Source organism: Camarhynchus parvulus, chromosome 11 (assembly GCF_901933205.1).
Source record: "Camarhynchus parvulus chromosome 11, STF_HiC, whole genome shotgun sequence".
NCBI lineage: Eukaryota > Metazoa > Chordata > Aves > Passeriformes > Thraupidae > Camarhynchus > Camarhynchus parvulus.
The window spans coordinates 10,529,714-10,554,084 of NC_044581.1; the positions used below are offsets into that span (position 1 = coordinate 10,529,714).

Consider the following 24,371-nt stretch of genomic DNA (forward strand, 5'->3'; position numbering starts at 1 on the left):
CCTCAGCCAAATTTAGCTGAAAGTTACACAAGCAAGTTACCTCATCTCTCTCCAGAGTCAATGAGAAGAGATAGACTTCTCCAGTGACAGTTCATGCTAACATGAAATAAATACCAAAGGCAGGTGGAATGATTAACCCTCTGGATATGCTTCTTGTTATTCATTCATTATGGAAACCATCTCAGAATATGGAGCTAATCATAAAAAAAATCTTTGCTTAGATAAGATGAATGCTCATTTTCCCAGTGGTTCTTAAATTTCAACCTCGTATGTAAAAAAGGAAAAAAATGATGAAAATATCTGAGGAGAATTTATAAATTTCTGAACACAGTTATGCCACTTTAAAAATAAAAGTATTATTTTCTTCTACAGAAGATGGGGAAGTCATACTAAGAGTGAACATGACAGATAGTTTTGTCTGCCAAAAAAGAAACAGCACAGGCTACCACTCTGCTTCAGCTAGAGAATTTCCTTTAAAGTAGTGGTTTACACCAAGGTAAAAAGAAATTACTTAATTTCTTTTCATAATAAGAAACAAAAAAGTATATTTAAGCTGTGCCAAGTCCTTCCTAATGAGGGATCTGTTTGTACATATTCTGCATGTTTCTAACTACCAAACCCATCCTATCCCTACGTATCCAGTGGGACCAAATTCATCCCATATGCCAACAGCAGCCCTCTGCATGGCTCTTGCCAGCTGTCTGACTGGGAAGGAGTTAAAATCCTAATTTTTCTACTGCATTTCACTTTAAAGATAACCCTCTTTTATTACAGCCTGGCTCAAACCCTTGCCTTGCACTGACACTGCTCAGCAGAGCGTTTGCTTTTCTCTTTACATCGCATTTTAGCCAATGCTGTGTTTTATAAGATAAAATGATAAATGGCCTGACTTAAATGACCGCAGGGTATCTACTTTCCTGCTACTCTATTTAAAAGGTTTCTGTGAACATTTTACACACCTTATTGTGTGACTGTGGCTGTCTAATAGCAAAGGAAACAATAGCCTCTGATGTCCACAGAGGCAGGGCATACCACACAGGTGCCATGTTTTACAACACCACTATATCTTGTCATTCAGAAGTGCTCCCTGAACAAATTGCCTGTCATATTTAAAGATAAAATCTGACAGTGCCAGAGCTGACAAGTAGTCCTCAACCCTGACATACAACACGGAGCTGAATTTTGCTAGATTCACTGTAGATGGATTTGTCTTTAGAGATTCACAGCAAAGCTAACTGCTGGCAGAACAGCAAAAATTATTTCAAAACATTGCTAAGTGTCAGACTTTATTAAATGGTTGCTTTAAAAAATGGGGCAAAAGCTTCTGTGTTAGATTTAGAAAAGAACTATGCAGAAATGTTTTTACATATTTTACTTCTCCATAAAATAATGATTTACAGTGTTTCTAAATAATAGAAAATCCTGCAGTACATGTCAGGATTGCTCCTTAGCACTGGGGTTTTCATTTACACTACAGGAACTTGTATTCCTTTATCTTTTGCCCCGTGAGGCTCTGAAAGGTACACACAGTAAATGAGAATTAGGAAAGAGTGACACAGTGTTCACAAAGCCCATCCACTGCTCAGGTGGTGGCTGGGGCAGTCAGAGGCTGCCCTGGCAAGCAAACACTGATGTTTACCCCTGGCAACACCCAGGGAACAGAGGATGGAGGCTACAGAGCTACAACACAAGTGCACCGGCAGATGGGCAGAGGCAGGGCAGGTACTCCACAGGTATGGAAATCCCAGCCTGAAACTACTTCCAGATCAGCCCCTTTTTGTTCTCTTTTGGGGTTCTGAAGGGTAAAGAGCCACATACACATTCAGTTGCTTATGCAGCTCTTTGTAACCATTTTATGGCTCCATTAGATGCCTGTACATTTACCTCCCTCCCTGGCCACAGGATGCAAACTTTTGAAAGTATAGCTGGAGAGAGTTTTCTGTTCCTGTTTATTAACCACTAACAAGGATCTACATGTTTGTTCTCAAAGGGGAATAAAAAGGCATAAAACATTATCTGCAGTTCAATGTGCCACGTTGTGGCAAGCCATCTCACAAAGACTGCCTTGGTGTCGACGTGTCCTTTCACCCCTGCTGCTGGCTGAGTGCTGCACTGATGCAAAGGGGATGTGCCAGCAACAGGGCCTGCCTGCCCCTCCCCAGGCACCCCACCACTGCCCCAGCACCCTGCTGCTGCCAGAACCACGAGCTGGAGCCAAATAAATAGAAAATACCAGTGGGAAAACAGGCCAGGACACAGCTGCAGGTGAAGCCAGCAGGTCCCACAGAGAGCAGGTGAGGGCAGGCAGGGGAGCTGAGTGCCATCAGCAATCACAGGAGAGCTCTCACAGGGAGCAGAGGCAGCTGACTCAAAATCACAGAATGGAAGACACCTCAGACATGTTCCAACCCCCTGCACTGGGCAGGGACACCTTCCCCTAGATCCCACCCAAAGTGGCCTCAAACACTTCCAGAGCTGGGACATTCCCAGCTTCTCTGGGCAACCTATTCCAGTCTCATCACTACCACTGAGTTATGCTCCCTCAAGGAAAGGGACCTCATCACTGGGTCAAGGCCAGCAGTGAGTGCAAGTACCTGTGAGAAAGCTGGGAAAGAGACCACAGGAGGGTAAGAGGGAGAACTGTGCCCTCTCCACAGTGGGTGACAGCAGGAAGGTGAGAGCAGGGGGCTGCAGCCACACTCCTGAAGGGCTTCAGGCGCTGCCATGCAACTTGAACTTCTGACAAGCCAGTGCTGATGTAGGAGTCTGGGCCAGGAGGATTATACAAGTGTCCAAAATGGATGATTGACATCAGTTAAGTCAGGATCAATGACTGGAGAGCCTACTGCTACATCTTGCATCTAGAACTGACATGTGCAGAGGGCTGTGGAATTACAAAATAGAAAATTAAGTGGTTAGAGACAGGCAAAATCTCAGCTACAGCCCCCACCTACAATTTATATTTCAGCCACAGACCTGCCATGAAAATCAGGATTTGAGTTTAAGAATAATGGTTGAAAATGCCTTTCTGTGAATCAGTGATCTGGGAATCAGAGGGGCAAACAAAGTCACCCTGCTTTTGTTCAGATACACATGAGCTCAGTGGTGGCTCTAATGCCCTCTGACTGCTGGGATCCCCTGTCCCTGCCACAGGATCACTGCCCAGCCACAGTGCCCTCCCTGTGCTGGTGACTCTGGGGCAGGTTTGCTGCTAGAGTGTGCACAGTCCTGCACAGTGTGGGGAAATAATATGTGGGAGCATGAGAGGGAGAAAGTTCAGGTGTAGGCACAGCTCAGTGAAATCCCCCCTGCCCAGCCCTACCTCAGCCCCTCAGCTGAGACCTGTGCCATGGGACACAGCAAAGAGCCATCCAGGTATGGATGAATTCTCAATTCTAATTGCAGCTCTAACTTGATTTGGGCAGCCCCTTCTGAGTGCCTCTTTTACTCTACATCTCAGCTGGGTCCCTGGACTGCAACCCCAGGAGTGGCTCCTGTGTTTTTCATCTGTTGTATAAAAATATCTGCTCCTGTCACCAGTCCAAGAAGAAAATAACCCAGCCTTTACTAGGATGACCCACACCGGGATGCTTCTCACTGTCTGCAACAGAACAGCCCCTTAGATGAGTTTAATTTTCTCTCTCACAGAATTTTTCTATAGCATGGACCTATCTACCAGTCATTACACTACAAAAATCTCCCCAAGTACTCCATCATCCTGTTTCCTACAAGGCATGACTTTGCCTTAGAAACAGTGTTAGCAAAAGATGTAATTGTCATTCTCCTGGGCTGCATCAAATCTTATTTAAGGATGGATCTCCTCTCAATTTCTCTTAGAGGCACTTTACCCTAGAGAGAACCAATCCATTATTGGAAGGAGATGTTCTGACCCCATTAGCTGGGCAGATGTGTGTTTGAACTGCAGACCTCTGAGCATCCTCAATCCTGAGCTAGCTCAGGCAATGCTGTGTGGAGGGGAGGCATCCTCAGAGATCCCTGTGCATCCTGCTCTGTACCAGGCAAGGGCTGAATGCACACTGCAATAGGCACCTGGGAGATCACTATGTCCAGCAGTCCATTGAAATGGGGGGATTTAAGGGTATGCAGATAAATATAAAATGCTGGGAAGTGTGACTTCGGATCTCTGCTATGTTTTTTAAAAAAGCATTGGAGAGAAATTCCTTATGATTTATAATCCTCATATTGGCATGTACAAAAAAAAATCTGTGTGTTATATTGAATTTTTTTTTTGAAAACTGCTCTATTCCAAGCTTGCTTAATGCATATTTGACTCTGGCCCCCTGTGAATATCTGAAAATGCATAATATGAGTATTTGCAACCTTTAAAAGTGGAAATGTCATAACTTAGTCTTAGTTAGTCAGTTGTGGCCCTGACTCTAATGAAAGTGCTGTTGTCCAATATGCTTTGCTCTTCATTGATTTTTCTTCTATCAGCTGGGAGTTCTGGTAAAAGAACAACAGATCTAATAATATCAGTAAAGCAAAGAAAGTCAGGAACAGTGAGCTCTTCAGTATATACAGGTCAAGCCACAATCAATTTCCAGATTTGAAATTTTATTTTTAATATATATGTTTAATACAAGATCTTGTTCTAAGTCTATCAAAGCTTGTATAGTTTCAAGTTCCTGAATGACTGCTTTATCAAGTAGCCCAGACTTAGGCCCCAGAGGTTCAGCAATAGAGGAGAAACAAAAATAACTTATAAGTTTCTGCAGCTAGTTGAACCCAGCAACAGCTCCTTAAACCACTTTTACATTCCTACAGTTTGACATACCATAAAGCCACGAGATACATTGAAAAGCTATGAATTTGCTAAGTAGGATTTCACTTCCTCTTGTTCTTAGAGGCCACTAAGTTTATTAGATGTTAGCAGAATACTTGTAAATGGAAAATATGAAGCCTTATGAAAAGCACCCTTTATTTTCACCCTAATAATTAACATGCAACTAGGAATAGGATAACAGAAACCTAATTAATGAAGTGCTGTTAGTTCCAAAATCTTAGTGATAATTATGCAGCAAGTTTCATACAGACCATGAAATGTCTGAAATTAAATGAAGCATAATTGTGCAAAGAAGGCATCATATAGATTAGATGAAAACTTGCACATATGTCTTAGCAGATAAGCTGATTCAGTTACAAACTCTAAAATCATACTCTGGATCCACTGAAAAAGCAAGAACCCAGAGTGACAGAAGCTTTCTTTACTTCTTTTTACCTATTTACAAACTCAGTGTGATTCTTCTGGTTTGAGATGATGGTTCTTTTATATAAATGATCTTGGAATAAAAAACCTAACACTTTTAAAAATGTTTAGCAAAAACTCACTTTGAACAATGATTGTATGACCACAAAATACAGACATTGGCTGACAGATAAGTTGCACAACTGCAGCTTCAGCAATATAACTTGAGACCTTTTAGAGCAGGAATGAAGTCTCACACCAAATGAAAAGAGTATCTTTCAGCTGTAGCAGGGTGTGTAACCTTATGATATTTGCACCATTTTCAGGGTAATGACCGTAGGTAACAGGGTGCAAGAGACTTTATGGTGAAAAGACAAGAAGTCTGTCTCTTCAAGGAGAATTTAAGTTCTCAAGTCAGATTTCCTACAGAAAGAATGGAATTAAGGTAAAATTCAAAATTCAACAAACACTGAATCCTGATTAGTCTCTGCCTCAATTAAGACCAGCTGCTCCTGAATGGAGATGCTGGAAGAGCACCTGAACCCCCACAGAAAATGTTCTTCTTGAGTCTCCTTGTGCTTGTGTCCCTCCAGCAAAGGCCCTGATTATTGCATCTTCTTTTTTTCTCAAAGGTCACCACTGCCATGTGTTTTACCTATTTTTAGGAAAAGTTAAGGAAAAGAAAAGTATGCTCTGAGAGTAAAAAAAGGGGGGAAAAGGAACAGCTCAAGGCACTCTAGATCCCAGGGACATTCATCTTGGTGTTTCTAGACATATATAAGATATATCACAACGGATTGTAAGAAATGTTTCAGACTAACACTGGTTTTGCAAATGGGTCTCCATACAGCTTTTAATTAAACCTTTTCAAAAGCCTTTTCAATTAAACCTTTTCTAAAGCCAAGGAAAGAATGTTCTAGGCTAAGAAATCAAATTTCTCATCTCTTGGATGCCTTGCTGACTCTGAGCTGGAGCATGTGTTAATAATGCTCTCTGACAACTGTTTTACTTGGAGACTCCATTCCATCCTGGCCGGTTTTATTCAAGTTTCCATCACCTCTTGGCTGGAATCTACTAATGCAGAACAATTTGCACACACAGCCTTTGGCCTTAAGGGAACTCCAGGAATTACAGGACACTGCAGAGCACCTCAGCCACATGGCCATGGGCACATCAATCCCTCTGCTGATCTCCACAGCGGCTCCTGCCAGAGCATCACAGGCAATCTGCAGTACCAGCCCTTGCCTTGCTCTCCCCTCTAATCTGGGATAGCATGGACACAGCTTTCACTGGGAAAGAGACACCTAATGACTATTCCTCTGACATAAAGAACCCTTCACAAAATCTGATGTGGGTGAATATAAACCTGTGAAAAGAAATTCTTTAGAAACAATGGGCATCCCAAACCTCACTACCTCTCAGTCTATGTACAAGACACATTTCCTTGACATTGCCTTGTTATAATGACTACACACATTCTAAATCGCAAGCTTTACTGCAGCAAACATGGAACAAACAGTTTATACACTCAAACAGGCTGATGGGTGGTGGTGGGCACTGAGCTCCTACCACTCACATAATGTAACAGCTTGTGTCAGACACGGGAAGCATAAGGCTGCTCTGCCTGAAGAATGTGTTCTGAACCTAGCAGAGCCATATTTTTTGCTGAAAGAAAAACTATTACAGAGAGTAGAAGTCAGTCAGACTCATTTATGATATGAGTCTTACCAAAGGCACAGAAATTATTCTGCCTTCCTTACTAGAAGATTTGCAATATGACCAGTATTTAATTATATCAATTCAAGACTAAAAACAAACCCTCCAGCATCTATTTTATCTATTTGCCACTATTAACTAGCCAGCATAGGCAGATGAGGATAACTGCACTTGGACTTGACACACAGCCCAGGTTGTGAGCAACGTGCCAGTGAGGAGTAGACTCAGCATCTTTGAGTGTGCTGCTTTGATGAAGTTTCTCTCTATTTGGCATATAGAGAGCTTACAGAAACAAATTTTGTCACCTATGCACCTGAAATTCCATGCACTGCAACTATGAGGTATTGAAAACAAGAACTAACACCTTCTGAAAGGCAAATGACAGACAGATTCTTTAAGCAGTTTGTTTGATAAATGTCAGTAAATTAGTAAATGCATAACACAAACTTACACATCACTGTATATCTTGCAGAGTTCTATAAATAGGTCTTAATAAAAAGTAGCAGTACTAAATGAAAAAATAGTCAAAATAACCTAATTTCAAAATAACCTAATAAATTGGTTTGAAAATAAATGTACTTCAGGAAATATCTGATACATAATTCTAAAGTTTTCTCACTTAAAGGTCACATCAGCCTAACAAAGAACAAAACTTGTTAATAACATTGCTGTTAATACTGAGACAAAAGGGAAAGAAGGGACATCAGTCAATAGAAGAGAAAGAACAGCAATAAAAGAATTGTGGAATTCTTTGATGTTGGATAATAATTTATTAAGATGTTCATCAAAATAGCTGGTAACACAGTAAGTACTACCAGACTACCAAATAAGTACCAGAGCAAAGTGCTAGCAGGTGCATAACCAGCATTCCAGTTTGCTTCAGCAGCTCACCTTCACCTTGGTAAAAACAGCACAAACAACAGGGTATTTTCTTAAGAGTTTCCTAATACAGCAGCTGTAGCACCTTGTGGGGCATGCAGTGGAAATACTTAAAAATAGATCTAGACGAGTGGGGGTAGTATCAGATTGTACCATATTATACACTGCATATTCTCCATGGAATCATTTAATTCCAATAAAATCTGTCTTTCCCATTGAGAGCTCAGGGACTTGGAATGTAACTAAAAGAGTGACTGGAAAGTTTTAATCAAACCTTAGAAAGGTCTCTATTATATGAGATATATTATTGCGTGTTATGCAATTAAATATTGTGCTAAATATGACATGAATAGGACAGATTCCAGCTCAACTTTCAGATATAACTTTGGAGGACAACAAGTTCTATGAGAGCATCTTTACTCTGTAAGCTGAGCTGATTTCTGGCAGTGGTAGAGATATGCCAGTGACAGAGGGTTACATAACACACATTCCAGTGCTGGCACTCAGATCCCAGCTGCACTTTTGACCTCTGCCTCAGTTTCTCTGTGTAGAGAATCCTGATATTTTAAGATAAAGAGCCACTTTTACAATATCAGTACAATTAGATAAATCAGTGAAGCTGTTGAGGAAAGGGACCCTGGAAAATTTCTTCGTATTTCATGTGTTACACCTTGAGGGTTACAGTGAACTAGGAAAAGCTAAAAACTTGTGACAATAAAGAGGTGATTTCACTGCATTTGTTTTTTTTTTTTTTTAATGTAGACATTCATCTTCCACAAGAAACAAAGCTTCTCAAGACATACTGGAGAGCAAAATGCTCAAGTCATACATGCTTAGTTTCAAAGTTATGTTGCTATTCCAAGAGAGAAATCAATGTATACTATATTAAAAGCAATCATCACAGTCCTTCAAATGATTGGAGAGCTTAACTTTGAATGCAATTCAACCTAATAGAGGCTTTGATGGCTTTTGACAGATTGTTCCACTGATCAAGGGACATGTATGAAAATAACTGCCTACCAAGCCCTGATTTGATTTTAAGAAAAGAAAACGGAAGGTTAATGGTAAACAGAAGTTGATTGTTCACATTTTCACTGAAATAGCTCTATCTGACCTGTTCTTAGAAGCAGTGGAATAAAGGATAATGGGAATCTTATACACCTGACTTTTTACTTTAGCCTGTAATCAAGGGGACTAATCAGACCAAGATGTGTTGGCATGAAAGCAAGTATTTGACGATAGGGAGGGGGAGGAGAACAACTTTTGTGACCAAATTCTTGATCATCATGGACAAGCTCTGTAAAACCAGTGGAGATTTAGAGGATGTAAACCAAAGCACAATACATCCTTTTGGATTATGAATGTTATCTCCTAAGCAACAAGAAGAGAAACAGGAGTTCCCATGAAATGTGAAGTGCTTGTGCCTAAATATCAGCATTTTAATGTGCTAATTTTATTGGTTATTCCTTGGCTTTTATTTTACATGTTATTCAGCCAGTTCTGTAGCCTTTCTATGTACAGTCTTTTTGTAATTGTATAAATTATCTTCTCTTGTTCAATAAATGCCCTCAGGCTAAGAGGAAGAGGACAGATGAATGTAAATGAAGGTGCAAGCCCAGCCACACTGAAGGTGAAGAGTCAGTTTGGACAGGACAGAGAGCAGAGGTTCTGCTCAGGATTGCCTCTGCCTGCACAGCTGGGGTGAGCCAGGACAGGGCAGGTTGGGAGGCCTACAGAACAACAAATGCTGGTGGTTTGGCCAGAGTCCTTCATCACTCCCTGGCAGCTCCCATCCTCTAAAGGCAGATTATTGCAGCCCTGAACTTTTCACTCTTATGGGGAGTGCAGTGGGTGTCTGTTTTTGATGAGGAACCTCATGCAAACAGAATTCTTCTTGTCTGGCCCTTCCCTGTGTCAGATCACTGTCCTGGTGGGACAGGACAGAAGATGAACTGCAGCAACCTGAATCTCAGAGGAGAAGCAGAATGTTTGGAGGTACTCACTCTGTGCAGCTGTAGCAGGACAGAGGTGGAGGCTGAAGCTGGGGATGAGAGTTTCTCGTCCCTGTTGCTACAGTGGAACAACCATTCTTCCCAGCTCTGTAATCCTGGTGTGAGCTGAGAGTGGTCAGATCCCAGCAGAAAGCTGAGGACTGGCTGTCAGGGGCAGGGAGGGGTTTAGGGAGCCAACATTAAGTTTGCACCAGGTGGTAACAATTAAGAGAGAGATCCTGACCTGCACTGTACAAGTTTGAGCTCAATGACTCCCATATGAGTCCAGCTAATGAAGTTGTGGCCTTGAAAAATCACATCCCTTGGGTCTCCTGTGCATCCCACCTCGTCTCTCTTGCCCTGCTCTCAGCCCAGCTTAAACACAAGCCTAAGCCTGGCCTGGCTTAATATCCAACAGCCCAAACTCCACTGCATGGCACAGGACTGATGGAACAGCACTGCTCTAACTCAGGACGGAGCAATGCCAGTTCTTTACACACTACAACATTTTAGTCACCTTTCATGATGGATTTTAATAATATTTTGATTTCTGTGCTATGACATGAATGGAATCCCTGAATCTGCCCCTCTGCATTAAGTAGTCCAGCATGATTTTATATTGCATCTTGTACCACTACCAGTGAATCTAAAACCCTATTCAGATGATAAGAAGACAACTGATTTGGATATTTGTTATGGTGCACATTATCCATCCTGCACAGTTTTCAGTCAGTGATTACTCATGGCATTCTTATTTACCCTTTAAATAATCAGAACCTGCTGTAAAGCTTAGAACATAAGTATTATACCTTTAAAATTCACTGTATTGAGATTAATTTTATTTATTTACATAACCTTTTCAACAGAAGAAAAGACCTATGGGATAAAATATTTTCATATACACGGATATGATCAAAGCATTATAAAAACATCTCTAATTACATTGCATAACACAGCAGTTTTCTATCAAATACTTAAAAACAGTCTGTATCTTTCATCCCCCAAATTACAGAAACAATAGAAGTTTTTCATTTTCTGCCAACATTTTCTTTCTATCAGTGTAAAACCAACTCTGTATCAGATTTATAAAAGAAAGCCCTTGCCCTGAGCATTTCATTTGTACTGGTTCCATGTTTAGTCAGTAGCTTTTGTAAAATTGATGAATATTGTCTAAAGGCAAGTGCAGACAGGCAAACAGATCTGTATCTTCTGCAATCCATTTAGCCTGACACACACGTGCAAGTGAACTATTTTACCTCAATTCAGTCCTGGCTGATGAAAAGTAAATGTAAGCAAAATCGTGAACTTCACCATTTTAAAAGAGCCACTGAATTTAATGTCAGAAGTTAATTTATGCTCTCACCTCTTCCTTGAAAAAACTTGACCTTGGTCCTCATGCTTCTAAAGCATCCAGGCTTGGCAAACAATTGCTGTACATAGAACATTAATTAGAGGCTGTGTCTTCCAGCTCTTTCAAAAAGGAAATGGGTTATCTAATGCTGGAATATAAATGGATTGCTAAAGAATCATTGAAACAAGCTAAATTATAACTACTTCAATAAAATAAAGAAATTTTCAAAGTATGTGTCAGCTTCTAACACATAATCTAAACACAGCAATAATTTATAGTTGATCTCTCAGGTTTTTTTATATATTTACCTTTAACTGTGTTCTCCTTTTGGGGTACCCTTTGGCATTACTCTGTGCTTCAAATAGTTCCACCACCTTACTCATGTTATTGCTATCAACTCCTGTGGGCTTTGGAGATATGAAATCTTCTCATACTTCTGCATTTCAACTGAAAACAATCAGGTTATACTGATTTAGATGATGCAAGACTGGAATGCAACACAGAGCCCTAAACCACTTGATTATTGGTATTTTGGCAGTCTTATTCCAAAGGTATTCATTTGTCCATATCATTGCTAACCATGGCTCAGATAAGTGGGATCTGACTGCACTAATACTAGTTCAGCTAATTCACTACCTTAAACCTTCAAGCATAGGCAAGACCTGGGAACATGAAATTCTGTTATTACTGCCAGCAGTCTCCTAATAGGTTTGGGATTGTTTTGGTTTGGTTTTATTTTTACTGCTGCTGGAAATAATTATTTGCCAATCATTTTTTAATAGCTTTTCCTCCATTTCAGCTACAAACTACATCATTGATGTGCCTTCTCTCCCCTTTGTGGTGGTCAGATTTCTTTCAATAGTGTGATCCCCATGGATTTTAGCAGTGCTTAATTAAACACAAAGTAATCATAACATAACAGCATAAATAAACAGTCCCCCTAAACATTGTGCTAACACTGTTACAACATTAGCTTGTCTGAATTCATATTGCTCATTTCCAAAGCAATATCTGTTTCTGAGAACTGCCTTTTCAAAAGCAGAATTCCCACATCTTCAGCTAGCTTTTCTCTAAGCGATCTCCAAAGCAAACAGTGTTTAGTGTGGCACTAATCCAAATATGCCACTGGTAAAGCCAGCTTTAACTAGTGCAGGGAAGAGAAAGCTATGCCCATAGCAGTATTTCCAAATGTTATGAAATCTGTGGCACAAGAGACAACAGCTAAACGTGTGGATCATGGTAATATTATCAAACCTAGTTTGAGTAATAACTTATTCTTCAGAGAGTCTTTACATTCCACAGGATAACTAAAATTTTCACAGAAGCCCAGGACTACAATGGAAACACTTGATTCAGGTATTTATACTTCTGCTGGCACAGCTTTACCTAAAGTCTTATGAGGTACAACCTCTACTTGATATAATTGTCCTGGCAAAAGCTGGTAGGTGTGGACACAGTTTTATACCACTAAAACTGAATTTTTACTGGCACAGCTTCCTCAGCTCCAGGGAGGTCTGGCATATGTTATACTGTCAAAAGCACAATTTTCAGGAGCACAAGCCTCATCCACACACACAGCACTTTGCCAGTACAGAAGCTGGTGTGTTCTGGGTGAGCTCAGCCTCAGCAGAGACTTTAAACACCACGTTAACACAGGAGGCATATTCATTTCTTGGTGGAAATGTCAAACTCTGAACCTTACTGGCTTCTTTGGTAATACAGCCTGAGTGCTTTTTCACTAATGATTTTCTGCTTTTTGTGGCAAAATTGGACACCAGTCCAACCAGTTCAGATAAAATAGCAATTTACCAAAACAAAATTTTCTATCTCATTCAGGAGCACCCTGTATCATCCCACACAGAATTGTTCTTTTTATAGCACGTTACTACAAAACATCACAAACAGTTTCCTTTTTCATAGTTTTTGGGTTTGTGCTCACAGATCTCACTTGATGCTGCAATTCCCAATATCACACAATCTAAATCCAGTTTCTCAGAGAGCCAAACAACCCAAATGGAAGGTCTTACTTAGGTCCATCACTTCTTTAGGCAATGTACTGAGAAACCTGACCTCAGAATAGGATTCAGAACATGCAGAAACAAAGCAGTGATTAGGAACTGAATTCTGAATTCCAGGGAGACCAGGATGTACAGATTTACATTAGAAATCTCTCCTAGCAGTACTCTGTTGCCATGAGGCAAAACAGTAAGAAAGTCTTGGGATGAATATTAGAATACTCCCACAGAATTCCTCACCTGAAAAAATGGTTTGAGAAGGAGCCACTGCACAAAGGAATATCTCCAGCATCTCCTGCCCCTTTGTGTTACTGGATTGAGAATCCACAGCTCTGTTTTGAAGAACTCCAGCCCGCTCACCCCAAGCTGGCCTCTCATTAGGATGCCCAGATCATGCAGTCTACTTTGCCACAGGTGTGAGCTACACCTTGGGTTGCTCAAACCTGCCAGGCCAGAGACAGCTCTAGGCCCTCCTGGAAGCTGAAATTTAGATACCAAGGGAATGTGTCAAAACACTGGCAGAGCTGGGCCTGCTCAGCCTCAAGAAGAGATGGCTGAGAGGCGACAATAATGTCTGCCAGTATCTGCAGGAGGTGCCAGAGGATGGACCAGGCTCTGCTCCTGGTGCCCAGCAATGGGCCAGAGGAAGGGGCAGGAATGATGCCCAGGGAGCTGCACCTGGACATGGGCAAGGAGTTCTCTGCTGTGCAGGGCCCGAGCACTGAACAGCCCGGCCAGAGCCTGTGGAGCCTCCCTCACAGGGAACATTCCAGAACTGTCTGGACACAGGCCTGTGCCTGTGCTCTGGGGAATTCTGCTTGAGCAGGGAGGCTGGATGCGGTGACCCACTGTGGTTCCTTCCAACCTGCCCCAGTCTGTGAGTCTGTGAAACACAGATACCCCTGGGCTGCAGGGGCAATGGGAATTAGAGTGGAGGAGGAGAGAACTAAGGCTGGTGTTCTGGACTTCAGGTCTTAAAAAACACACACTTCTGTAAATTTGGGGGCTGGTCCATTTTATTATGAGACAGTAACTAAGATACTGTGTAAAGACAGGTAAAATCTACATTTTCACATAAAATAACATACAATCAAGAAATCATAAAGCTTAAAAGATTTATGATAGCAAAGCTTCTCCCCAGATGACCAGCATTAATAATTCTAGGCTGGAAGGTCACTTGTTATTCTATCCATTGAACAAGATTTTGTAGATAAGCAATTACTTCTTCTAGATCATATGGCAGAGGCATATTACATTCATCATCATCTGTCCAGAAGGGATGGCATTCTGGTCTCTGGTCCTCTGGCAAGCTCTCTGCTGCGTCTGACTGGCATCTGAAAAGAAAGGTAAGCAGATAAACCACTTAAGTAAAACTGCATCAAGAAACTGAATACTCAGCAAGGATACATTTGAGCATTAATTTAAAGAGAAAGATGATAAAAAAAAGAAATACGACATCTTCTGACACCAAGTGGATTGCACATTTCCAGTGAAGTTGATTTCTGTTGTAGGCTTTGTATTTTCTATAGGGATTTCTCAAAAAGCCAATCACAGAGAAAACTCAGTTAGTGTTCCTTTATATGGTGAATTATTTTTTCATTATCCCAGCTGTTATTTAAAGTATGTGATTAAATCATTATCAGATTTAAATGTTTGCTGGTTTCCAATGTATTACTAGATTATTGAGAAAGATTAAACTGAATTTACTGCATTAAGGTCAGGGGGGATAGATTAAACAACATTAAAGAAGCCAGACTAGCTTTGTAGATTCTGGAGATTTATAAGTGTATCAACCTGCTTAGCACTGAAAAAGGCAATATAAAAAGAGAAAATTCTATAAAGAAAAATGGAAATGGAGGTTAATAACAACTTCCAATGATGAATGGGTGGGCAAAACTTCAATAAAATTAAATTAAGAGGCTAGTGTATGTTAGTCCCCAGAGAAAATGTTTAAATTACAATGTTTTTTATTAAATGGATTATTCATCAATACTAGTGAAGTTTAATTATAATATTAAACTGAACTGCAGCCTGCAGAGGAAAGTTTTTATAAGTGGCAACCATCACATCTCTAAAGATTAGACTAATACATGCCACATCAAAAACATTGTCACAGCTCAAGGAGGATTTCTCCCCCTTTCTTTTCCCTTCCCCTCAAACAATTTGCACATTGCTGATTAATTAGTTTATATTTGCAATGGGGCAAAAAAAAAGAAAAATGCTGAGAATTACCTTAATTTTGGTACATACTGCAGGTCTATATATCTCTTTAGAGATAAAAACCAAATTGCAGAAATGTAATTTTATATCTCATATGACATTTTAAAAATTTTGTCTTCTATAAAGCACATAATTTTTGAAAGAACTTTAAAGCTGTTTTAAACATTTATGCATCTTTCACCTCAGTAGAATGAACACTAACAATACTGACACACTCAACTTCCTTGTCCACACCATTGACCTTCTGGAAGAGACTGTTGCCAAATGAAAGATGTCTTCTTCTCCTGGGAATTATTAATAGCAGTGTAATCCCCATGAGAAAACATCCTTCAGCTTTACACCCATGTTGGTGGGTGGTTAATTGCTGCACCAGCATCCTGGGCACTCAATCCATCGTACATTACACTGCAAGGACAGTATTAACACAGAGCATTCCAATATATCTTCAGCTCTCCACATCAGCCCCTGATAATAGCATCTGTTAACATGCACTAAGTACTATTATGTAGCACATCACTTCATAAATAATAAGATTAGCCGACCTCAGGGCCCTGGGAAGAGTAATGTGTTTAAATGTTCTCATTATTTATTTAAAACAAGAATTAAAGGAACAGAAGCTACTTGTGACAATCCTCTTAGCATAAATATTAAACTGTTTGCATTGATAAGCTGCACTGTACAGAATAACAGAGGATTTGTTTTGCTGGCTGCTTTATAATAGTTGTTACAGCAAATGCAGTTTAGTGTGTGAGTTCTGAGAAGTACTTAACTGATTGTGCCATCATGTTCTGAAGACATTTTCCAAATTATATAAAGGAACAGGAGAAAATTAATATGCAGGGGAAGCTGAAACTAATTACAGCATAACTCTATAAGGCTTTTAAAAGCTTGCTTTATTTTCTGTCTTGGCACAAAATAATACACTCAGTTTGGTGGGTAGTATAAGACACTCCAGTTTAAGCGTTTCCATCTTAAAGTGGATAAATTAACCATGTAATGATTATTGCAGATGACAAATCAAAGCTCAGCCAGTAAATACTGCAGGCATGTTATGTGATCTGCAAAACTCAGCTAATAATAATAATAAAAAAACTTTTTCTCTCTCCCACATCTATTAACAACAGTTTCCACTGAGAGAAAAGATATATCAACCTTTAGCTTCCTCAGCATTTCAGAGCCCTCTTTTTACCTTTCATGTCTTTTTTTTCCTTGCTCTCTCACACAAACAGATTGACCAGTTTCTCCCTCACATGTGGGTGTTTGTATTGCTGTAAATGTAGCGGCAGTGATGGTGATGCTGTGCCTGGACAGCCCAAGAGCCACTGCTTGCTACTTTCCCTTTTCCATATTTGTTACCAGCAGAGCCTTTGCTGAGAGGTCTCCCCACAACCCAGCACGTGCCTGAACTTCCAGGAGATCAGGCAGCTGGGGAGGTTTTAGCCATAGCATATTCCACGGGAGGGATTAGAGGAGTGGAAGTGTGTCAGGTCCTCAGACTTGCTGTGCCAGTCTGGTGACAGAAATGCATCAATGTGCTGTAAAAACACAAAAAAGGGAAAGCAGAGCCACAGCACTCCAAGTTCAGTGATCCCATGGTGCTTTTGTCCTTCTGTTGGATTTCTACAGCTTTGCTCCATACTAGCAAGAACAGCAGGGAATGATACATCCTTGTAATTTGTCAATCATCTATTTTGACCAAATTACAACCCCTGTGCTGGATCTGCTGACATCAAAGACAGCTTAAATTTTTCATATTCAAAACTATGGGGCTGGTTCTAGGCAGTCACCACTGCACCTGGCAGTTCAATTAGCAATCCACCTGAATAGCTCCCACAATCTGGAACATGGTCAAAAATGTCCTTTCTCACTCAGAACTAGGGTGCAAAAACCAGACCTTTCTAGATGAGTATATTTCTGATTAAAAAAAAAATGCTACAGGAGAAATTGTTCCTGCAATGGTCTTTAATTTGTAGCAGTGGAACAGAGCTGAAGATCTTGCCAAAAGCAGAGCAACATTTTCAACAGAAGCAGAACAATCAAAGGCATCTAAATGATTGCACAGAATGATTTAAAATTCTTTGTATCTGACAGTTAAAATGAGTTAGCAACCATAACTCCTGATTAAAAAAACAAAAAAAGGCTGCAAACATCGAGCTGTGGTGGTTGTGGGAAAGTATGAAGAGCTACAATATTGTAAGTTAATGAAAATATTCCATATCAATTTAAAACTGTTATTTGAGTTACTAGAGTCAAAATTCCAAAAGAAAATAGAACTAACCTCTGCATATTATATGTAAAAATTATGTAAAGAGTGGAAATCACACAAACTTTGAAATGCAGAATAGATTCCTTCAATACTTTATCTGCAGCAGAACAGGAAAACTGCTGTGAGATATTTCAGAGCAATTCAGCTGCAACACCTTGACAGTAAGTGTTCAATAACACATTATAGAAAGAATTGTTTGTTTATAGAATGCACAAAACTCCATGGTCCCTGCTTTCTTACTAAAACAATCAAGATTTATGACAGTTTCAATTTAAAAAGCTCATTTTTAGTTACTGTTGAAGAGCGTGTTCTCACTACCTCTACTCTCTAAAGTTCTCAGATTTTTCATAACCTTTTGGTCTGTTTTTGACAAATGGACTTTGCTCATTAATATTTATTAATATTTATTAATATGTTCAACTAAGTGATGACAAGCATTTGTATGACTGTTTGACTATTTGCATAACAGCAGATGATGCTTTCCCTGGAAGGTGGCTGGTATCTCCATGGGCAGGTGTGCATCCACTGAGACAGACACTTGCCTGGTCATGGTTCCCTGGGCTGCACTGATTTTTGATGATCAGGGTGTCATCTACATTAGAGGACACTGATCACAATGCTAAAATTAACCAAGCTAGCTTAAGTGTGTGTTAATTATGAGTATGCAAGCAGTCAATAAAAGGTTAATGCAAAAGTCAGGGGATAAATTTATTTCAGTATTGCATCACTCTCCTGACTAAATGACTAACATTATGCTTTGTTTTTAATCGATATATTTTACAGTAATGCGTGAGTCATTGATTTGAAAAAATGTCTTTTTTTCTAACAGTTAAGTTTTGCCACTACTAAGCATCAAGTGTCAATGTACTTAAACCACTCTTTCTCCAGAGCAGATACCTTTTTGTTCCACTGTCAGGAACAGGAATGCACAGAAGGCAAGAGGCAGCCTTGGGTTCTGTGTGATTAATGCAAGTGATTAATGCAAATAAGAATTATTACCTAGGAACCTAAATAAGGTACTGTGAATTAGAGTCCCTGGATTCTCTTGCACTGTTTGTCTACTCCACAGGAGTGTAGTCAAATCAGATCAATAGGGGTCAATCAGTGGCCCAGACTGCACAGGCACGGTAGGAGTGAGGAGAGGATATCAACAGCCCTGTTTCTGAGACAGTGCTAATTTAGTTACCTGTGCCCAGCAGTTCAAAGACCAGTGGAGATGACATGGAAATTCCTAGGGTAAGATGAGGAAAATGGGTCTGGCTGATTTCCCCATGCAGTGACATGGTCAGAAGGGGAGGATGGGACATTTGCCCTGCAGGCAAAAGAGCACACACTCACCAACACCTGCTTATTCCAGCCCTCCTGAAATCTTATGTTTTATATGGGGAGCTGTTTTCTCCCTCCATTCACGCTGGAATGAAGGTCTTACTGTACTATTCAAAACTTTGGGGTAACTTTTAAAACAATGGCCCAGGCAAAAAAAAAAGCATTTGGATCACTTTACTAAGACAAATGCACTCCTGAAACCCAGACTGACATTGCTTAAAATGGCACAGCTCTGCTAACATGGGGGCCTGCTGTTCTGAGTAAGGGGAACAGCAGCAACTTCTTTAGACACCATCTTCCACTCTTAAAACTCACAATGACTTTGCACATATGGGTCTGATCAAATACGGGTTATTAATGTTACAACACAGAGCTCTGCTGTGGAACACAAATCCTACCAGTACAGGTACCTGGGACATAGAGATTTGCTTTAGGTTTGGATTTTTTCATACTCATCCCTCAAAAAATTACTCCACATGGAAAATTATTGTGTAAACTACGTGTAGTTACTCTGACCTCAGTGTTAGAATAATCCCATGTCATTTCAAGATGACACTCTCAGTTGCCAGAGCACATACAAGACAGACAGCACTCCAGCCTGGATCACCTGCATCCAAGGGAAACCAGTCCTATGCTCTCCCAGAGCTTTTTCTGGAGAACTAATCCAAGACATGAAATCTACACTGGGACCTGAAACTTGTTTATAGTCCAAAAATATTGAAAGCTTGACTTCTGATTTATCTTATTTTAGAAGAAATAGCATATATAGAATCAATATTTCAGCTGGAACTTCACCAAAGGTGTTCTGAAGGGTGTTTAGAAAATGGGTTGACTAATGCTCCATTATGACAAAGGGTTAGGGTGGAATACTTTCTGACCTCTTTGTTTAAACTCTGTAAAACATAAGGAAGCTAATAATTAAAAATCCTTCACTTGATATTAACCTTTTTAGTTTGCATCCTAAAGACTATTTTCTGAGAAAACAGAGGATGGAGAAAATGCGTATATACTGAAATACCATTTTTATATGACTATATCACCAACAAAATTTGAATTTTTCATGCCCAAACTGACATTTTGACAGTTATACTGAGTCCAATCTAGAGAAAAGATTTTCTTAGTTTTTTTAATTAACCAATCAGAAAATTGCCAACTGTGACATAAATTGTTTCAGTTGTTCCCTGCTTGTCCCTCCTGTGACTCTGCAAAAGTAAAACCTTCCCAGGTTTACTCTACCTTTTAAGAATAAAAAAAAAAAAATTAAATCAATATTTGACTTTGCAAACTAGATTTTATAAGTGCTGGTCCCAAATAGGCAGTGAAATGAAGTGGCCAGATGGAAAGAGAGCAGTGCTTCATTCTTTTGGACATCTAATCCCCAGTGCATTCCCAAGAAGTCTGTCCCATTTACAATAAGTCATTGCTGATGTTCTTTCATGTGCTGTAACTACAGTGTGCCCAGCCATAAATAATGGCTGAGACCAGGACTGCATTTAGAGAAGGGACAAAAAGAGTTTGTTTCCAGATAAAAAACTTGAAAAGAGAATGCAAGTTTTAGGAAAAGGATAGAGGCAATATCAGTTAAATATTTATCTAAGGAAAAAAAAAAAGTATCAGCTGCACAAAGATGCAAGAACAAATACATTTGCTGGCACATCAGATGATCTCTGCCTGCTTCTTTCAAAGGCTGATAATGGCTCATGTCACTGGTGCATTTGGCCCTTGCCACAGAACCAACGTTTACAGCCACTGACTCAAGAGCTCTACCTTCAAAATAAACCATTCCATTGGAAATGAGGACGCTGCTGGAATATCCTGAGGCATCGCTGGTGACAAAGTGGGATAGCCTGAAACCAGCCACCCTTGTGTGCACTTTGACAAAGTGAATCTATAGCAGAATCCATCTTTAACACTGGCCTGCAGAGTGCATTTTGCTGTTCCACAGAAAAGCAGGGAAGAGATCAATGAACCTGACACTAAATAGGGTGAAACAACAGTTGCATCAGCTTGAAAATGTCAGAGTTTCTATTATTACTCAAATTGTAAACCAGGTAAATATGAGAAAAACCCTCCAGATGTTGAAATAACAGCAACCAAAGCACTGGTGGAGTCCAACTAAAAGACTTTTCAAGTGGTGCACCAATGTGCTTCACATGCATTTGTAGAAAGAAAGGAAACTCAAAATCATAAAAAAAAATTGCTTTGTCTTAACTGTAAAGAACTTAAAACACTTTCCCTCCACAATATTAATTAAGATCTGTCAAAATGTACATCAGTCTTTCTAAACTATTTCGGTCAGAAACTAAGGAAAAGGATAAAGGTTTGTTTCAGCCACAGAGTGAGGATTGTAAAACCCTGAAACCTCCGAAACATTCCAGCTCTGGGTGGAAAGAATGAAAGAAAAGAGGAAACAAGAATTTCCTTTCTCCAAGACAGTAATCTCTACTGTGGGGTAATTAATAAACCGAAATCTACCTGACTTGAGATGAGTTTATCAGTAACCTTCCTCACTATGCCCACCAGCTCTCCCCTGTAAAGGGCAATACCTAGGAGATGGCCCTGCAGCACAGAATAGTCCTGGCATCTATGCATGATGTGAATTTGACTTCCCCAGACACAGCTTTTCCCCTCCTTTGTGTCCAACAGACCCAGAAACTGTCTGTGAGAAAATCAGTGCACCTCCTATTCCCACAGGAGAATGTCTGTGTGGGGCAGCCTCAATTCCATGTTTGTTTGATTTTTTAATTAAGAAACATCACTACTCACTATAAAGTGTAGGGGGTAGGGAAATCCCCCAGAGAAACACTGAATAAATAACATGGCATTTGCTGAAAGATGAAGTTTAATCCAATTTAACTTATAGGTCTAAAAATTGTTCCCTTTCAGTCCTGTTTCTCAGATGCTTTTGTTGCCTCTTTTTAGAATAATATGTATACAAGGAATGTATCCTGACTGTATGAGAAGCACGTTTATACATATTTATATGCACACCCCTTCTCACCAATACTTGCAAAAAATCCCTTTAGTCCAGAAGAGACAGCATTTAGGAGGAAATTTTCAGCACCACAGACATAGATTTAGTTACATACTTTTCATGATCAGCAATGGGAAGGGAGTTATTCCCACTGTGTTAAGAATATTTGGCTTTGACTTCAAACAACGTACAAATATATCAACCTCAATATAATTTATATTCTCTCAGAAGGAACCTAAAATTCTCTAAGCCTTTGCTGAGACATCTGATGTTCCAGTCCCCTCTGTTGCACTGTATGATAGGCTGTTTTATTTCACTTGCAATGCTTGCTTCCCTATGATTTTTTCAGACAAAGAAACAAAATGTCTGCTATATGCTGAGTATAAACACAGCTGACTTGTTTTCCCCAAAGTATCGATTTCATGCACTTTTAAAATAACTATTTTCATTCTGTTTGCATAATCAGCTGGGGCATTGTTCCTCTACATTTGCAGAAACACAGATGGAATTGCTGATTTGGAGCCTTTGGAGAGATTTTATAGTACTCTCCAGAATCTAAGCTTCTATTAAAATAAGGTTTCAAGCACTTCTGGTTGTGAAGATAGCCTGGACAATGTAATTTGATGCATGGTTATCTTGTTGAGTCCACAACCAGACAGACAGACGCAATAGCACCAAGGGAGCTGTGAATTTCCCCCACTTATTTTATTGGGTGTTTACTTGGGGCCAGATGCTCCCCTCTGTTGTGCAGAACAGCGTTAAATGACTGAAAAAAGAGAGGAAAAGGAAATGGAAATAAAAACCAACAAAGAGGAGAAAAGGAAATCCCCACAGCCCACTTCCCAGGGGGCTGCAGATGCCCTCCCTTGCCAGTATTAGACTGCTGGAAGATCTGCGGCTGAGCCATGCACATGGCACATTTTTTTGCAAGACACTCTATTTTCCAAAAGAATGTTATCTGAAAAGTTAATGATGCTTCCAGCATAATTTACTCTTTCACTTTATCTTTTGTACTCTTTCTATGTGAAAGTCATCTAAGTAAGCAAAAATATAAATATAGGATCTTTTAAAACTACATGGAAGGAGGATGGCCTTCCCATTTAATGCCACCTCATTAAAAATAAGCAATCCCATTTTCCAAAGAACTTCAGGATCTGGAGGCTCTGCCCTTCTGCAAGAAAGCTAAAACATTTTCCTTGTTGAGTGTATGATTTTCCATAAGGCACCTTTTCATGTTAATAAAAATCAACTGCTGTATGACAAATCCCTGTTATATAAGGAAAGTAAAATCAAAGGAAACATGACTGAATGCAGCTGACAGCAACCACCTTGCTTGATCCTTAAATCAGTCTGGAGAGAAAGGGTCTGTATCTTGGCATCAAAGCAATGTAATCCTTCCTGCACCACTCCTGCTGGCTGCAAATACAACCCACCCCCAAAATCCCCCAGCTTCCATCAGGACCAAAGCAAGGGTGACCCACAAGGGGCAGCACTTGGGAGCTGAATGGAACTGCAGACCTCACACATTTGTAGTAACCACTGTGCAAGGACTCCATGTGTGATTTTACACTGAACAGTCCTTTGTGCCTGTCTGGCTCATAAGGGAGGGTGACCAAATGGAGATCCTGCCCCAGAAACCACCTGGATCCTCTCAGACTCTTTCTAAGATGAACCATTTGCCTGCTTTGCTCCATTTCAGTGAATTTGCACATTTCAACAGCCAAAAGGAAGCTATGATAGATGGATAATAAGCACCAAACAACTCCAAGACTCTCTCAAGACTGAAATTAAAATGTTGTTTATCATTATAACCTGAGGCATAAATGCACGTATGTACATACAGACATCCCTCTCTTTATACATATATACATATATATGTATAAAGATACACATATAAGAGGAGCTTATACCACATCTTCTATCAAGAGCTATGGCCTTGAACTCCTAAGAGGCTTAGGAAACAAAGAAACAAACAAAACTAAAGGTTTATTGTGCTGCAGAAAGACATTGTCTTCCCTGTGTTGTGCACCTTGGCTGTAGCCTGCAACCAGAATGTTTGTAACATATATTGGAACTCCTACTGTAAGAGCAATGCAATCCTGTGGGCTAAAACACAGCTTCTTTAAGGTCAACATGAGGTGAAATGGATGCAGGAGGGAACAAATAATAAGGAAATGAGAAAACAGATACAAGAAAGGCAGAGAGGTCCAAGAAGAGTTAGGAGTTTAGGAATAAAAAAAGAAAGCCTAATGTTATTAACCACATTTCAACACCGCAGAATTTCTCCATGGCTGCTGCTTTATTCAGTGATATTTTATGGATAAATCACTATAAAAATATGCCACCAAAAAAGAAATTCCAGTGCTGGCAGACAAATAGACTTGATATCCCAGGAAGTGCTACAGTATGTCCAGCCACAAATAAAAA

General features: G+C 39.9%; 1 protein-coding gene across 2 annotated transcripts in view; it reads right to left on the reverse strand.

Moving 5' to 3' along the window:
* Positions 1 to 10,770: 10,770 nt before the first annotated feature.
* Positions 10,771 to 24,371, reverse strand: part of FTO (FTO alpha-ketoglutarate dependent dioxygenase) — a 229,820-nt gene continuing 216,219 nt past the window's right edge. For both annotated transcript variants that reach the window (XM_030956383.1, XM_030956384.1), the window contains one exon: positions 10,771 to 14,492. In XM_030956383.1, coding sequence (XP_030812243.1) covers positions 14,339 to 14,492 — 154 coding nt within the window. In that variant the 3' untranslated portion in view covers positions 10,771 to 14,338. The remainder of the gene's footprint in view (positions 14,493 to 24,371) is intronic.